The following is an 18,262-nucleotide window of genomic DNA, read 5'->3' on the forward strand; positions in this document are numbered from 1 at the left end:
GGTGAAAACCAGGAATCCTGACCACTAGCCCATATGGGACTATGGTTGCATCTGACGAAGTGGGTATTCACCCACGACAGCTCATGCTCCAATACGTCTGTTAGTCTATAAGGTGCCACCGGATTCTTGGCTGCTATTATTACTACAACTCAGGCCTTGGCTACACTGGAGAGTTACAGTGCAGGTGGTGGCTTTACAGCGCTGTATCTTACTCCCCGCCCACACTGGCAAGGCACATACAGCGCTGTATCTCCCTGGCTACAGTGCTGCATGTGCTCCACCTCGACCAGAGGAATAAAGAGAACAGAGCTGGTGATGCAGCGCTGGGGTGCCAGTGTAAACAGTGATTAATCTTACTACGCTGTCACTGACCTCCAGAACCTTCCCATAATGCTTTTAAGTAGAGATAACGCTCTTTGTTTTGGTGTGATGCCTCTGTTTGCTTTGCTGTGAGCTCAAGGCTCCCGGAGCTGCTTATCTAAAAACCAAACACAGTTACTGTTTGCAGTGAATGAGCAGAGGCAGGGGGATCTCTTTGGAACACCCACAGCTGGTGTTTGCTTGAGGAGAGAAGCAGCCGGTTGGGCACGGGGGAGGGGGGGTCTGTTTTGGATCAGCGGCTTATCTGGTCTGTGAGGAAAAGAACAAAGGAGGCTATTTGCATTTAGTGAATGAGAGAGGGGTGGGGGAGGAGGCTTGAACTTGCCAGGCAGGGAGCTGACACAGCGTCAGCTCCAAAAATCCACTCGCTCTGTCTCCCCCACGCTCCGTGTCACACTCCACCCACCCTCCTCTTTTGAAAAGCACATTGCAGCCACTTGAATGCTGGGATAGCTGCCCATAATGCACCACTCCCAACAGCGCTGCAAATGTGGCCATGACAGAGTGCTGGTAGCTGTCAGTGTGTCCACACTGCAGCGCTTTCCCTAAACAGCTGTAGGAAGACAGCTTTAACTCCCAGCGCTGGTAGCTGTCAGTGTGTCCACACTGCAGCGCTTTCCCTAAACAGCTGTAGGAAGACAGCTTTAACTCCCAGCGCTGGACAGCTGCAAGTGTAGCCAAACCCTCTCTAAGCCGACCCCTTATGAGAACAGCAGGGACTAGCATGACTAGATGTCCCGATTTTTGGGTCTTTTTCTTATATAGGTGCCTATTAACCCCACCCCCATCCCAATTTTTCACATTTGCTGTCGGATCACCCTAGCAGGGGTTGCACACAGGGCTGCATTAACCTTCAGGTGCTGAGGTTTCCCTCTCTCCATTCCCAGAGCCTGTGATCAGGAAACAGACATCAGGGCTCCCAGGTGCTGCACAGACCATGACTGAGATCAGACCCCATATTATGCAAGGTGCTGTACAAACCCTGGGCAACACTGAGACACCCAGGAGGTTCCCCTCAATTTCCCTGAGCCTCTGCTGCCCAACTTCTTCTGAATCCCTCTGGCTCACCCCCCCCCACAAAAAAACCCACCTTTCCAAACAGTCCTTCTTTCCTTGCCCCCTGATTCTGGTTTCACACCCTGGGACCATCTCCTCTCTTTGTCTCTCCCCCTCCAGGTGAAGCAGAGATGGAGGCAACTTCAGCCACTGGAGTCAGCCTCAGCGAGCACTGCAGCCGGCCCCGGGGGAGGGGGGGTGTTTGCAGACACAGGAAGGGAGCAGGGGGTGCTGGGAAGAAGGCGGCAGGAGAACAAAGCTCAGAGACCCAACATGGGGAAATTCCAGGGGGCGGGGCTCTGACACATCCAGGTGCGGACAGCTCCTGGGGGCGGGGCTCTGGCTCAGCTCGGGGGCAGGGCAGCTCCTCGGGGCGGGGCTCTGGCACAGCAGGGGCGGGGCAGCTCCTGGGGGCGGGGCTCTGGCAGCACACAGCGGGGGCGGCAGCAGCTCCTGGGCGGGGCTCTGGCACTGGGGGCCAGCTCGGGGCAGGGCAGCTCCTGGGGGCGGGGCTCTGCTCACAGCACAGCAGCGGGCTGGGGCAGGGCAGCTCCTGGGCAGCTTGGGCTGGGCGGGCAGCTCCGGGCTGACAGCATGCCGCTGAGGCGAGCTGCTGGTTCTCCAGCTGCAGCCTGGAGCCGAGCCGCTGTTCTCAGCTGCAGCCAGGATCTGCCCCGGCCCCGCTGGGATCCAGGTGGGGACAGAGACTGGGGCCCGGGGGTTCCCCTTGGTGTGGCTGGCGGGGGCGGGAGGGGAGAAGCCGGAGCTGCAGGCGGGGGAAGGGCGGTGGGACATTGTGACCCGGAGCCCCCGGGGAATGAGAGGCGCTGGGGGGCAGGAAAGTGACTCTGCCCCAGGGAGCCTGGGAGAAGCCTTGAAGGCGCCTCGGCCCCAGTGGAGCTGCAGGAGGATCCGCCCGCCCGCCCTGCTGGGATGGGGGGGCCGGGGCCCGGCCATCGTGTGGGGGGGAGGGGCGGTGTATTAAATCCCTCCCCATAGCAATGTGCTACTCCCGGGCACTGCGCATGCCCAGTAACAGCCGCTGAAGCCGCTGCCCTTCCCCCTGCCCGGACCAGCCGTAACGTTCCGCCGGGCGCTGGGGGCGGGGCTGGAGCGGGGCGGGGGAGTAACAGGGAGCGTGGGAGGGGCGGGCACAGAGCAGGAAATTGATGGGCGGGGGTCGGGGGTCAGGCAGCTGGAGGCAGGGTTCGTGGGGGGCTAAAGGGCACAATCCGGGCTGGGGGGAGGAGCAGGAGTTGAGCTCAGGGTGAGGCGCTGGCAGAGCCCCCCCCTTTGGTGTGAGGGCGGAGATGTCGAGGGGGGAGGAGAAGCCGGAGTTGCAGGGGGGGGAGGTCACTGGGGTGGGGGTGTAGATCTGTCTCTGTGCAGCCAGGACATTCCCGGGGTGGGAGGGAGGTGAGTTAACTGGATCCTGTCCCTGTTTTTGCCACTTCCTCCCACACACACATTCTCTCAAGATTTCCCCTTTTCTCTCTCATTATCACACGTGGCTATAAAATCCAGGGAGATTCTCCTCTCCCCCCCCCCAATGATCAGCTCTCTAATTGTCTCTGATTTTCCCTTTTCTCTCCATACTTCTCAAATGTCAATTTAAAATCTCTCCGATGGGGGGTGGATTTTCCCACCCATTTCATCTGCAGCGATTTGTCCTTGTTTGGGTGGGAAATTGTTGCCCTGGGTCATTCCCCAGAACATGGCTCCCACTGGAGTGGGATGGGATGAGGTTCCCGTTCTCTGCCAGGGCAGGGAAGGGAAGGGAGGAGCATATCCCCCATGGAGACTGCCCAGACCCCATTTCCCAATTCCCCTGCGGCCCCCTTCCATTGTCCAGGGAGCCTTCCAGCTCCCCCCCCCGCCCTTTAAATCAGCTCCTCAAAGGGCTCTGAGCTGCTCACGTGAATGGTTGCCCGTGGCCGGGGGGGACCATCACATTCTGTTTATGTATTGGACAGTCATATAAAATCCAGTCCAACAGTCCCCCTTTTCCACTAGTTATTTAATAGCAACATCAAATCCCCTCCGATCTTGGTGGTTTTCTCTCATGTTATCAAATGTCGTTTGTGACAGGGTTCTCTCTGCGTGTCTCAAAGATTGATATAAAATACCCCAAACATTTGCCCCACTTCTCTCTAGTTGTTTTATTTCTAATTGAATATGATGGGTTGTTTCCCAATGTGCTAAGATGCAGCCGCCTCTGGGGTGGATCCATGGTGGCCATTATTTGCTAGTGACAGCCCGTGGATCTTTCTTGCCCTCCAGGCCTTCCATTCTCCTGTTAAAGAAGCACTCCCCAGGCTCCCTCTGCCTGTGTGACTGGCCAGCAGGAGGTGGATGTTAACTTTCTAGCCACTTCTCACACTCTGTGAGGTAACACTTGCAGGGGCAGGGAAGGTGTCTGTGTGGGGAGATTGCAGCTGAAGGGGCATTGTGGTAGGGGGAGGCCTCTGGGTGGCTGGGCAGGGGGTACCCTAGTCAGGTTGGTGGGTTGTGGAGGTTTGGGGTTTTCGGGGGTGGTGGTTCTGATGTGCCCATCCCTGAGGCTATGGGTCCTGGAGGTGGGTATCGCTGGGGGCCTGGTGGCTGCAGAACAGTGGGGGTGGGTGTCTCTTGGGGAGGCGGGACAGAGGGTTAGAGGGAGCCTGGTTCTGTGCCAGGGGCTCTGTCTGTGCTTCCCCCGCTGGTTCCTGGTTTTGTTGCCATGCCCAGTGCACAGAGCTGGGGGAGGGGATCCCTGGCACTAGGTGAGGGCATGCCAGGGAAGCAAAGTGATGGGTCGCACTGTAAAGCATCAGGGGGTCACACTGGGCAGAGGAGGGGGTCCCAGGCAAATGTCAGGGTAGATCGTTCTGGAGGGTGGGGAAGTTCCTAGGCAGGCAGTGAGGGACTGAGTTCCCAGTGGGGGGGGGTCCCTTGAGGGGGTCCCTGGCTGCTGGGGGCTCTTGGTGGGGGGAACCCTTTGGGATTCCCAACCTGGCAATCATGGTGTGGTGGGGGTTCTCTGGCCGGTGGGGCTTTGAGGGGTATCTGGGGTCCCTGGCCAGGGACTCTGGGGGCTGCGTCCCAGGGAATATCTGATGGGATCCTGGCTGGGGGGTGTCTGGGGCCCCTGGCTGGGGGGTCTGGGCTCTGGGTACTAGGGGGTGTCTGGGGGCTGCTGCTAACCATGATCCTTCTCTCTGGTCAACTTGTACCAGAGTCCTGGCTCCTAGTCACCAGGTCACCAAGTCCATTCCCCAGTCACGTGCCCTGTCACTGTGATAACTTTCTGTCCACTTAGCAAACACTGTTAGTGTGAATTCACAGAATTTACTTTTCTCCTCTTTTGAAAACTGCAGGAACTTTTGGTTCCGTTTGGAAAATTTTTGCCCCCAGTCCTTGTCCTAGATCTGCGGGGGTGAGGGAGGTGGGAAGGGAGTCAGCACTGCCACACGATGGTCTTTTCCACAGCGTTCTGAACTCATTCTTTCTGAAATCCGGTGTCATTGAGACCGTTGTTAATCCAGAGTCACTGTATGGAAAGACAAGGAGTGATTCCAGATGGACAGTGGGTCAAATGAGATCAGCCATTCTCCCTGTGAGGAGGGGTCCCATTAGCTGCTCTCCCCAGAGAGCTAAAGGAGGGAAGCTGCTCATACACTCCGTCCCTCTCTGCTCAGGATATTGGGGTTCAGCTTCCTGGGTCAGATGCTGCAGCCTCCATTGTGATCTGGGAGACCAGGCTTGGCAGCTGCTGCTCCCCCAGTGGGGCTCTGTGCTGGGAAGTGACCTTAATTAAAGCTTCTTCTCTGCCCGGCCCAGGGGATGACTTTCTGCAGCTGGTCCTAGCCCCCTAGAGCAGTCCTGGGCCCTGTTACTACTAAATTCTGAGCCAGAGTCTCCAGGTAACTGAAAGACCTCAGGGAATGTCCTAGGGTCTGGCAAGAAAGTGACTCTGCACAAACAACACCACCTCATTTCTCCTCCCATTAGCGGTTGCCAGGAGGAAATCCAGCCATGGGAGAGCAAAGTCCCCAGGAATGGGACTGTCCCAGCCAGAGGGGCAGGGAGAGAGGACAGGGGAAGGAGAGGCTGAAAGGGGCAGTGGGAGAAATGAATGTGGGGGAGAGATTTCCAGCTCTCTAGTCCACCCAGGCACATGTATTGCTGCATCCTGGGGCAGAACCACTTTCCAGTGAACAAAACAAGGATCAGACAGAGCAAAAGCCAGTTCCTGACTCCATATTCCCCCTGCTGGGGTGTGGCTGCCGTGGGGTCAGTGTCTGAGGGAATCCCCCACAGTGACTCCTTTGGTTCTGCTCTTATCTAGCCTTGTGTTCAGAGAAGGGGTGAGGGGAGAGAGAAGGGAGGTTAAAAATGTGTCTGTGGACTTAGCCTGGCAGGAGGGGCCAGGTCTAAATTGTAATAAACAGATTGAGCATTTCCCAGCATGACAGAATCTAGGGTGTCTGTCTGCAGGGAAAGGGCCTGGGGGAATTGTGATGTGAAATTAACTAAAACCGGTTCTGAAACGCCCACAACTGCCCTTCTCCCCCAGACAGGCTGCAGAATGTTTTGCTCCAGCTCATCCCAGCCTGGCGTGGGACAGGGAAGAGAAATGGCTGCAGTGGAGTCAGTCCAGGTAGAGATTATCGGGGGGTTGCTGGTGGGTTCCTGCTGGAGGAAAGGGAGAGCAAATACACCAGAGGTGGGAAGGTTTGCAGAGTCTGATTTGGAGGTTGGAGCGGGGCAGGAAATTCACAGCGTGGGGAAAGGAGGAGGCCAGGGTGTGGCAGACCTGCTGGGAGTTATTTACTAAGTGGCCTAGATTCTAGGAACAGACCCAGGAGGTTTGGAGGTGGAAATGCCCTAATTTGTGAAGAGAGAAAATAACCCACCTACATGGAGCTAGTCAAACTGACCAGACTCCTAGTGCTGGAGCCTGACCTCATTAACCATCAGCTGCTGTGAGATATAAAGGGGACACCCATGAGTCAGGCTTATTGGAGCTGCCTCTCCCTTCATATCCCGCTCCTCACAATGACGAGGGTGTTGGGCATCCTACCAGCGAGCTCTCCCTGGACCCTGCTAGGGGCTCCATCTCCTGTATCAGTCAGTGGCTAGTAGGGGGGTGATGGATATGCTGGGAGAGATAAGGGGCTCTCTTCATCCCCTCACCCTGGCATTTGCTGGATACTCTGAGCCAGGTCGAGGTGGGACTCTCCTGACTATGATCCACCCAGAGCTTCCATTTGATTCACTCTTCTCTGCCACAAAGAGTGGGGCAGCAAGTCCTTAGTGTTGGACTCTTACTCTTTCAGGGGCTGGTGACCTTCAAGGAGATGGCTATGTATTTCACCAGGGAAGAGTGGGCTCTGCTGGACCCCACTCAGAGAGCCCTCTACTGGGATGTCATGCAGGAGAACTATGAGACTGTGACCTCGCTGGGTAAGGGTTCCTGTCCCTTCTGTTCTTGGAAGGGGAAATGAAGAGTGAAGGTTCACGCCACCCCCACAATGCCATCTGTACCCTGTCCTGTTTCAGCATCACCCCAATAGGCCAGTGACACACATAATACCAGAGACCCTCCTCTGCTGCAGAACACTTTGGGAACAGAGCACAGGAGCCGTATTGCACAGTGTCAAATATCTCCTGTTTGCTCAAGTGAAACTGGGGGTTAGGTCTGGCATAAATGTCCCATACCGCTAATCATTTTTGTTGCCCTTTTCTGAACCTTTTCCAATTCCAATATATCTATTTTTGAGACTGGGGTGACATGTGCATGCAGTATTCAAGATGTGGGTGTATCATGGATTTATTTGCTGTTTTTACAAATATGATCTATGAGATATTCTGTCATATCTATCACTTTCTTAATTATTTCCTACATTGTTCACTTTTTTTCACTGCTGCTGCACATTGAGTGGATGTTTTCAGAGAACTATCCACAGTGACTCCAAGATCACTCTCTTGAGTGGAAACAACTAATTTAGACCCCATCATTTTGTATGTATAGTTGGGATTGTGTTTTCCAATGGGCTGCACTATGTGCTATCCTGTCATCTAGTACTGCTGAGATCCTGGATTCAGTAATATCCCTGCCCTTCCTGTTCCCTTTCTCCACCGAACCCCGCCAGCCCATGCTTCCTGTTCCCAGCTTCCCCAGGATTCTCGCACTGTCTCTGAACCTCTCTGTCAGCAAGAAGCAGTGCCAGGGACACTTGCCCTCTGTCTGGAGTCTTCGATTTCTGGGACATGGATTTACTTTCTCTGTGTTGTAAGAGGCTCTGTCATAATGAGTGTCTGTGATGTTACCCAGAGTACAATCTGGACTGTTAAATAGCTGTACCTCAGTCCTCCAGCATGGGGTGCCTTTTCCACTGTTTTCCCGCGAGAACAGCCCCTCTTGGCCAATTAACACACAGTCTCCAGCATGTAACTCACTCCCAGCTACACAGTATTGAGTGCTGCTAGACAGCCACTCATGAATTACACCTCAGGAGAAAACCAGCAAATTCTCAAGTGCCCAACTTTCCCCCAGAAATGTGCATCTTGCACTGTCCAGCACGCTACTGAACGACCCAAGCTCATATGAAGTCTGTCATTTCATCAGCGGAAAATGACATGCACCAGCTTGTTATCCCAAACAGAGTTTCCAACACACTTCAATCCACACATACTGGTTAGATGAACAATAAACCAAGCTTGTTAACTACCAAAAACTAAAACTAGGCCCAGTCCATGAAAGGGGCACTCCCAGGAGAGACTGTATAAAGGCTGGAACATGAAACACCTTTGTAAACCTGAGACAGCTGCCTTGGGGACAATGACAGGGAGAATCCCCCAAAGTGACTCCTTTGTTTCTGCTCTTCTCTGGCCTCCGATTGTTCCTTCCAACGTGGAGTACTTTGCACTTGTCTCTACTGAATTTGATCCTATTTACTTCAGATCATTTCTCCCGTTTGTCCAGATCATTTTGAATTTTAATCCAATCCTCCAAAGCACTTACAACCCCTCCCAGCTTGGTGTTGTCCGCAAACTTGATACGTGTAAGAGAGAGACTGTTACTGGGAGGGTTTCCCCATGTGTCAGAGGGTTACACCCTGGTGGGAGGGGGCTAGGCCTGTACTGGAATAAGGTCACTCTGTGCTTCACAGTGTGCTAGAACCTAGAATGTGCATTAGCAGGGGAAAAGCTGGGGGGAATCGGCTTGTGGAATGGACAAAAGCCTAGTCTGAATTCTCACACCTTGCCCTTTTCACCCCGGCAGGCCAGAGAATAACATCCATGTTTCGCTGCAGATCATCTCGTCCTCCCAGGGGCAAGGAAATGGCTGCAATGGAGCTGGCTCAGGTAAGAGATTATCAGGGTGGCGGGCTCTGCTTGGAGGTTGAGGAGCAGTAAATGCATAAGAGGGTGGGAATTGCTAGAGGTGGTGGGAAGCAGGAAATATCTCGGGTGGAGAAAGGGAGGGGACAGCATGTGACAAACCTGCTGAGACTTGTGTAGTGTAGGGCATGATGGGTTGTCACCGCCAGGAGGCAGTTTGTGGAGCTTCTGGGAACTGCTGTGTCCTCTAACCCTCACGCTGGGCTGGCCCTTCTCACACTGCTTTGCTGGAGATTTCGCCAGCCTCTCCAGGGCCTGTTATCACCCAACACAACAGCAGGTGGCGCCATGCAGCCAACTAAGCTACCTGAGTGCGTTACCTAAGCCACTCAAGGACAGATAGAAGACAAGAGCCAATTTCCCACTCCTCAACCTTGCACACTTGCTGTAGTATAAATCCAGAATGATACCATCTTATAGTGCACAGGGATCTCTATAATGCAAGCTCATTAATGTAGTTCCCCTTCCCCTCGATATGGGACAGATGTGCACAACAAGCTGAGATTTTCCCCAGACACTTCACTCAAAATACGCTGGTTAAGATAAAGCATCAAACAAGTTTATTAACTGCAGAAAGATAGATTAAGTGATTATAAGTGATAACAAACAGATCAAAGCAGATTATTTAGCAAATAACCAAAACTCAGACTAAGCCTAACATACTAGATGGATAGAATTTGAATTAGCAATTTCTCACCCTGACTGATGGTACAAGCAGTCCCCCAAGTTTCCATACACAAGCTAGAAATCTCTTGATCCTGGGAGCAGCACTTCCCCCACATCCGTTATTGTTTCTCAGGTGTTTCCAGAAGTTCTCTTGTGTGGAGAATGAGGCCAAGAGATGATGTCACACCCCACCTTATGTAGCTTTTCCATATGGTGGGAACCTTTTGTTCCAAACTCAGTTCCTAGTCCAGTTTGTGGAAAAATACAGCTACTAAAATGGAGTTTAGTGTCATGTGGTCTGGTCACAGGCCCTGCTGAGTCATAGTAGCCATGACTCATAGGCTGGCTGAAACATTCACAGGAAGGCTAAGCTCTTCCACAGTCCATTGTCTTTGTTGAGCCATCAGCACTGTCTGGCTTCTTCATTGTTGTACCTGAAAGGCTCATTGTGGGTGTTACCCAGAGTAAGCAGATTTGAAATACAGATACAGAGTCAATAGCCATAACTTCAGATACGAACATGATATGTGCACACAAATAGGATAATCATATTCAGCAAATCAGAACTTTTCCAGTGACACCACACATGATGCATCTTCTACAAAATAGATCATAATTATGTTCTAATCATATTATAATCATACCACTATGATGAATATGGGGGTGTAGTGTCAGATAGGTCCTAATTTCAAGGCACAGGAGTTGGGAATGGAACTTCCCCTCTTTGTGGAACAGGAAATAACCCTCCAGCCAGGGCTGGGACAACTTCCCAGACTCTCAGCGATGGAGCCTGAATCTACTGACATTTCATTAATTACCACCAACCCCAATCTTTGTGGCAACTGTAAACTTTATCAGTGATGATTTTGTACTCTCTTCTAAGTCATGGATAAGAATGTTAAATAGCACAGGGCCAAGAACCAATCCCTGCAGGAACCTGCTAGAAAGAAATCCACTCGATCATGGTTCCCCATTTACTATCAGAGTTTTTAATCTATTTAATGTATGCCGTGGTTTTTTTTGTATCATTCTAGTTTTTTTTAGTAAAAATATTGTGCTAATCAAGTCATGTCCCTTACGGAAATTTAGGTATATTACATCAATACTATTAGCTGCAACCAAACTTTTGATCTCATCCAATAAGGATATCCCGTTAGTTTGATAGGCTCTATTTTCTCTAAACCTTTGTTAATGGGCACTACAATTCTGACCTTCTAACTTCTATTCTTTATGATTGACTTCCCCTTTCTTCCATATATTTTATTTGGAGAGTGCTTGGATTCCTACCAGGGAGCCACTATCAGGGTCCAGAGACAGCCCCATCTCCTATATTAAGCTCTGGCTAGTAGCTATGTGATAAATGTGAAGACCCTGCTTCTGTCTGTCAGATGGGAGACACAAAGGTTCTCTCTTTCTACCCTCTGATGCCTCCTGGCTGCTGTAAGCAAGGTGGGGTGGGACTCTGTTAACATGTGCCTCCCGGAGCTTCCATTTCCCTGGTGCTGCTGCTCTTTCAGGGGCCGGTGACCTTCAAGGAGGTGGCTGTGTATTTCTCCAGGGAAGAGGGGACTCTGCTGGACCCCACTCAGAGAGCCCTCTACAGAGATGTCATGCAGGGGAACTATGAGACGATGGTCTTGCTGGGTAAGGATTCCTGTCCCTTCTGTTCTTGGAAGGGGAAATGAAGAGTGAAGGTTCATGCCACCCCCACAATGCCATCTGTACCCTGTCCTGTTTCAGCATCACCCCAATAGGCCAGTAACATACATACTACTAGAGACCCTCCTCTGCTGCAGAACACTTTGGGAACAGAGCACAGGAGCAGCATCACACAATGTCAAATATCTCCTCTTTACTCAAGTAAAACTGGGGTTCGGTCCAGCATAATGAACAGAAGCTTCCTACCCCCAGCCTTCTCTCAAACCCTGAGCCTTCTCTACCCAAACCAGAATGTGCTTGGGGTGTAACAAGCAGGCGGCTGGAGTCAGAGCTGCCAGTCCAGGGTTACTTATCATACAGACACTCAGTGCGTCCTTGAACGCTGGCTGGGAGTATCCAGACAGGGGAGCTCCAGCAGCAGAACACTGAATCTCACCCAGGATTACAGATGACACAACTCCTCGCCGATCTGGATTGCACCCCAGCATGTGAAAATGGCCTAGGTTGGTAGTGACATTTCTTGAGACATGGAGAGTCTTGCTCCCATATCACCAGGTGTAATAAAAATAACAGGAAAGGCCAAATATGGAAAACTGATTGTTCAGCTTGCTTTTGACCTGCATCATATTTTGCAATATATTCCAAATAAGGAAATTAACGTGCAACGTATGTGTCATTGTTTGTGGTTTTAAGCTGTAAAAGGCTTGTGTGATTTTTAGCTCAGGAACAGTATTCCAATAGCTGTTGCCCCCTGCGTGCTTGTAACCAAGAAAAGAGCCTCAGGCTGAGCTGATTCAAATATTAATCCTGTGGTCATTTTCCACAACAGCCTCAATAGGTCCCTGTGATGGAAAGTAAGGCTAAATCTAGACTACCCACCGTATCGGCGGGTTAAAATCGATTGCTCGGGGATCGATATATGGCGTCTCATCTAGACGCCATATATCGATCTCCGAGCGCGCTTATATCGATTCCAGAACAACACCAACCCCAACGGAGTTGCTGATTTGACAGGGGGAGCCGCGGACATCTATCCCACGCGGTGAGGATGGGTGAGTAATCCGATCTTAGATATTCGACTTCAGTTACGTTATTCACGTAGCTGAATTTGCGTATCTAAGATCGATTTCCCCCCGTAGTGTAGACCAGCCCTTAATGTCTTCACACCTTCCCCCTGCAGGAGAATGGCTGTTTGACCAGCTGTTTGCCTTGCTGTCTCTGAGGAACTGGTCTGTGGGTGTTCCCCAGAACTGTAACTTTTTCAGTAATATCATACTGTAAAATCTCACAATTTACATACAGTGTTACTACACATTTTAACAGGAGGATAATATTCAGTAGGTTATGAGTTTTCTAATGATACCTCACAAGCCATACTGGGTACAAAATTGATCGTAATTTTCTAGAAGAGTGAACACAGGGGTACAGATTGACACAGTGTCTGTGTGTGTGTTCCCAGCAGATATGTGGGTACTTCAATCCCTCATAAGCACAATGTTTGGCATCTTCAAGGACCTGGGGAACTGGTCCTGGGAATTCACTAGTTTAGCAAGTGTGAGACTGTATGAAATTGTGAGACACTTTGGTATTAATAATAAAATAGTATAATCTGATAAAATTGCAATGAATCATGCTAGGTATGCCATGTAAAGTGTCAGTGAAAATGTTATGATTTGCCAAGTATGATAATTTTGTTTCTATATTTCTATCACCTTTGTATTGTGAGTTACAGATATGTAAGGTATATCTGTATTTCCAGACTTGTGCAGTTTTTCTGGGTGACACCCCCAGACATATTGGCATCAACATTGCCTAGCATGTTTGATGGCCCATTGAGGGTCATCAGCTGTACAATGAACCTATGGACCAAGGGGATACACCTATTGAGTCAGCAAGACATGCCGGGGTTTGCCTGTGTAATGAAACCTCCAAAGCTTTTCCATGCCATGTGCTGTGAAGCTTGTGTTTGGGACACAGGAAGTACAAGCCACATGGCAAAAGGAATATAAAGCGCAACTGCATCATCTCCATCTTGTCTTCAATCCCCCTTCCTACCTCTGGAGCAACTTCTCTACAAACTGAACCCTGGAACAAAGGACTGAATGACCCATCCAAGCTGTGGATGCGTTCCAGACAGACTTTCAAGCCAGCAACTCACCAATACTGCTAAGAACGTGATATATCCATTTTGGAATGTATCTGACTGCTTTTCCATTTAAATTCTTTCTGTCTTTCTTTCTTTTAAACCTTTAGTTTAGATGCTAAAGAATTGTCTGGAAGGATGGAATTAACTTCATTCTTTCATTTGTTCTTTCTTCTAAACATTTAGTTTAATTGCTAAAGGATTGGCTGGCAGCATAGTATTTTGGATGAGATCCAAACCTGGGTAATGTGGCTAACCTTCTACCCACCCACTTCCTGGATCCAATTAGGATCACTTTCCTGCTGCCCTCTGGCCATGCTGTATCACAGTGAGCAGAGTTTTTAAAAAACCTCTCACTGTACGGGACCTAGTTGCTGATTAGAAGTCAGAGAACTGTCATGCAATAAAGGGGGCCGTGTGATTTCTTTTTTCAGAGTCTCGTTAACCAGTGTGTGGGATCAGAAGCACAGTTTGTGACTGGTCAGTGAGTTTAACTTCAATGTTAACCACCAGTATGGGGAGCATCTGCTCTCCCTTTTTCAGCCTGCTCTGACCTTGGCATTTTCAGTGAGGACTGCCCCAGGCACACTAGGTCACACTAAGCACTGAAGATAAATTAACAGAATGTTTTTGATGATCAAGTTGTATGAAATCAACTGAACTCCTTTGTTTTCTTTCATCTGAGCGGAGTTTCTGGTTTTCTAATGTGATATGATCTCCCAGCTGGAACAAGGGGAAGAGCCATGGGTCCCAGAGCTCCAGGGTTCAGAGGAAAGAGAGATCCTGAGATCTCCCCGCACAGATGAGGAAACATTAAACCAACTCAGAATCTGTAAGTGCCTGAAGGAAACATCTAGGATGCCCTACAAAGCTCTTGGGAAGTCTCTCAGTTCATTATTGTCCATAGCAGGGGTCGCATCCGCAGGGTAAATATAGCTCAAGGCTTCCTATTTATGCTAGCAGACACCGGGCAGTAGCTTTCTCCCTTCCCCTGTGAAGTTGGATGGGATGTGAAGGCTGAATTGATCCCCTCCTCTCTCCTGTTGGGGGGAGCTGAGTTCCTGATTTTTATTTGTCCTCTCTCCAGCACTTGTTTTGGTTTGGCCTTCCCCTTTCCATCCCTGTTTGAGGTTTCTGTCTCTATCACAGCAGGTGATGCAATGACGTGTGAGGTTCAGCACAGACCAGAAAAAGAGCAGGGAAACCAGCCAGGGGAGAAAATGGATAAATTTATTTCCTGTCAGGGAACTCAGAAGGGCCTTAAGGAAACCAGAATACAGCAGGAAATCTGCAGGGAAAAGCAAAAAAAATACATGTGCTGAGTGTGGGAAAAACTTCACTTACAGATCAGGCCTTTCTCAACATCAGAGAATCCACACAGGGGAGAGGCCCTGTGAATGCAATGAGTGCAGGAAAACTTTCAGTCGCAGCTCGCACCTTATTGGGCATCAGAGAATCCACACAGGGAAGAGATCCTATCATAGAATCCTAGATTATAAGGGTTGGAAAGGACCTCAAGAGATCATCTAGTCCAACCCCTGGCTCAAAGCAGGACCAATTCCCAAATGGTTCCCTCAAGGATTGAGCTTACAACCCTGGGTTTAGTAGGCCAATGCTCAAACCACTGAGCTATCCTCTCCCTCCTGAATGCACTGAGTGCGGGAAAACTTTCAGTCGCAGCTCGCACCTTATTGGGCATCAGAGAATCCACACAGGGAAGAGATCCTATCATAGAATCCTAGCTTATAAGGGTTGGAAACGACCTCAAAAGATCATCTAGTCCAACCCCCTGCTCAAAGCAAGACCAATTCCCAAATGGTTCCCTCAAGGATTGAACTTACAACCCTGGGTTTAGTAGGCCAATGCTCAAACCACTGAGCTATCCTCTCGCTCCTGAATGCAGTGAGTGCGGGGAAACTTTCAGTCGCAGCTCACACCTTATTCGGCATCAGAGAATCCACACACAGGAGGGGTCCTATGAATGCAGTGAGTGCGGGAAAACCTTCAATCGCAGCTCTCACCTTATTCAGCATCAGAGAATCCACACGAGCAAGAAGCCCGCGAAGCCGTCAGCAGGCCCTGCACAACTCGTAAAGTGGTGATGTAGAGAAATCTCTGTATTAACTATCTCTATAAATCTTTATAACGTTGCATTGTGTTATTTTGTATTAAGTATCTTTATCTTTATGACATTGCATCCGGCATGATGTTATTTTGTAATTCTATGACTTGGCATTGTGCCTCTCTATTTTCATACAACTTTGTATTAGATCCCTATATAGAGAATTGGTAGAAAACTTTGTATCAAATGTTATAGCCCCTAAGGATAGTATAGTTAAAGTAAAAGAAAACATGTGCCTTTTTGCTAGAAGTAGAATAGATCTTCCCCCGCACTCTGTAATCAATTGCTCTATTGACTGAATGAGGTGTGAATGAGTGAGGCTTGGAAGACACCCACCTCCAGACAGCTACAACAGTTGAAGAGGGAATGGGAGCCAGAGCAAAGGACAATACAACTTGTCAAGTGGGCCCAATAAAGAAGAGCAGACATATTGATGGCCTGTCATAAAACAGATAGCTAAGGGTTAATGTCTCTTTCACCTGAAGCACCTGACCAGAGGACCAATCAGGAAACCGGATTTTTTCAACTCTGGTGGAGGGAAGTTTGTGTCTGAGTCTTTGTTTTCTGTCTGCCTGCTTTCTCTGAGCTTTGGAGAAGTAGTTTCTACTTTCTAGTCTCTGTTTCTAAGTGTAAGGGACAAAGAGATCAGCTAGTAAGTTATATGGTTTCTTTCTTTGATATTTGCATGAATATAAGTGCTGGAGTGCTTTGATTTGTATTCTTTTTGAATAAGGCTGTTTATTCAATATTCTTTTAAGCAATTGACCCTGTATTGTGTCATCTTAATACAGAGAGACCATTTGTATGTATTTTTCCTTTCTTTTTTATATAAAGCTTTCGTTTAAGACCTGTTGAAGTTTTCTTTACTGGGAAATTCAGGAAATTGAGTCTGTACTCACCCAGGGAATTGGTGGGAGGAAGAAAGCAAGGGAGATCTGTGTGTTGGATTTGCTAGCCTGATTTTGCATTCCCTCTCTGGGGGCAATAGGAAAGTACTTTGTTTCCAGGACTGGGAACAGAGAGGGGGGAAGGGAAAAAAGGATTATTTCCCTTTGTTGTGAGACTCAAGGGATTTGGGGTCTTGGGGTCCCCAGGGAAGGTTTTTTCAGGGGGACCAGAGTGCCCCAAAACACTCTAATTTTTGGGTGGTTGGCAGCAAGTACCAGGTCCAAACTGGTATCTAAGCTTGGAGGTTTTCATGCTACCCCCAATATTTTGGACGCTAAGGTCCAAATCTGGGACTAAGGTTATGACATGGTGGCCAGCGGTGGGATATAGACAGAATCCAGAAGCCAGTAGGAATATTATATTTTTCTCTTCTCTGCTAAGGGCTTTTTAGCAGAGAGGAAACAGTTGGTTTTAAAAGGGCACCAGAGAGAATTTTTTTTTCTGCTCTCTCTGGCAGTTTGTGGCTTGCATGTTAAGCGAGAAGCCATTAAGAGACTGTTAAGGGTCTTTTGTCACACAATAGCACTCCCATTGAGAGTCATTACCAGCACTATATAATGCAAATAAAGTGGTTTTTCAGTTTACTTAACATTGAAAATTAGCTAAAGGGCACCGTCTGCTAGGCAAGAATTCAGGAGGCAACGAAGAACCTGCGTTCAGAAGATAAACCCGGAGGGCACCCAACACAAGAAAACAGGAATCATGGACTCTAAGGCAAAAATTGAGGCCGAAGAGCAATTCAAAGAAGCTGAACACAGGCGACAACTGGAAATAAAAAACAAAACAGAGTGGAAAATAAGGAGGAGAGAGAAAGTAGAGGCAGCACCCAAAAGAAAACTAGAAGAAGAAGAGGGAGGCCCAACGCCGAGACATGGAAAACACCAAAAAGAAATGGAAAAAAAACAACAAAAAAGAAATGGAAAAACAAACAAAAAAGAGAATGAAGAGAAGGAAAAAAAACAGAAGAAAAATGAAACTGGAATTGGCAAAAGCTGGGCTGCATGTGCCAGCCAACCCTAACAACCTGGGTGCCAATTATTGCTCACAGCAGGAACATTTCCCACCACAAGGCCGGGGATGACACGAGGCCTTCTTGGAAAATTTTGAAAGAGCCTGTCTTGGGTAAACATCCCGAATAACAGACATGGTAGAATTGAGGTCACGCTCAGGGACCTTAGCAGAGGTGGCAGCTGTTGAAATGCCTAAGAAGCAAATGAATGGACTATAAACTTTTCAACCAAGGCCAGATACCGGAAGGGGATAACCCCAGATCAGCCCGTTGGCGCTTTCCCGAACCAAAAGTGGAAACCAGAGGGTCATTTCCCAAAACACGGCATATACATTTGCAAAAAAAACTATGAGGCCTGGAAACAGGAAACAACGTTAAAACCTTGGAAGACACTGCACCTCAGAATACAATGGAGCAGTTCTGGATGGTGTTCTGAAGACATACACGGTACATACAAGATGGAAAACCCAAAGATCTCGCGAGGCGGGGGAGATTGGAGCCAAATGGATGGAACGGGCAGAAAGCAAGGGAAAGCTATGTCAAGGGGAACGATTACACCAGGGGGAACACAGACATAAACCCATGCAACCGAGGCAGCCCAAAGACCCCACATACAACCCAACGTAAAGCCACAGGACACCATACCCTTCCACTCTCACCAGTATCGCTAATTACTCGGCCCAGTGACCCATCAGATGGAAGATGGCTTCAAGTGTAATGAACGGGACATATCAAGGCCAAACTGTCCCAAAGAACGCCATGTGAGTGCAATTAATTACACCACCATCATACCAAAAGATCCCCAGGCCCGGATGCCTCTCAAATACCCTTGGAGCGAAGGGAAAAATTTGAGATGTGGGCGGAAAGAAGGTTACTGCGGGGAGAGACACGG

At 49.3% G+C, this 18,262-nt stretch overlaps 1 protein-coding gene across 1 annotated transcript in view; it reads left to right on the forward strand.

Annotated features, from left to right (window-relative positions):
- The window catches only part of LOC127042598 (zinc finger protein 560-like), a 105,383-nt gene extending 94,160 nt beyond the window's left edge, over positions 1-11,223 (forward strand). Inside the window, exons 2-5 of the mRNA XM_050935926.1 lie at positions 5,993-6,076; positions 6,756-6,882; positions 8,705-8,787; positions 11,007-11,223. Of these exons, the coding sequence (XP_050791883.1) occupies positions 6,005-6,076; positions 6,756-6,882; positions 8,705-8,787; positions 11,007-11,174 (450 nt within the window). The 5' untranslated portion in view covers positions 5,993-6,004 and the 3' untranslated portion in view covers positions 11,175-11,223. The remainder of the gene's footprint in view (positions 1-5,992; positions 6,077-6,755; positions 6,883-8,704; positions 8,788-11,006) is intronic.
- The last annotated feature ends 7,039 nt before the right edge of the window (positions 11,224-18,262 follow it).

Source organism: Gopherus flavomarginatus, unplaced genomic scaffold (genome assembly GCF_025201925.1).
Source record: "Gopherus flavomarginatus isolate rGopFla2 unplaced genomic scaffold, rGopFla2.mat.asm mat_scaffold_67_arrow_ctg1, whole genome shotgun sequence".
NCBI classification, from domain to species: domain Eukaryota; kingdom Metazoa; phylum Chordata; order Testudines; family Testudinidae; genus Gopherus; species Gopherus flavomarginatus.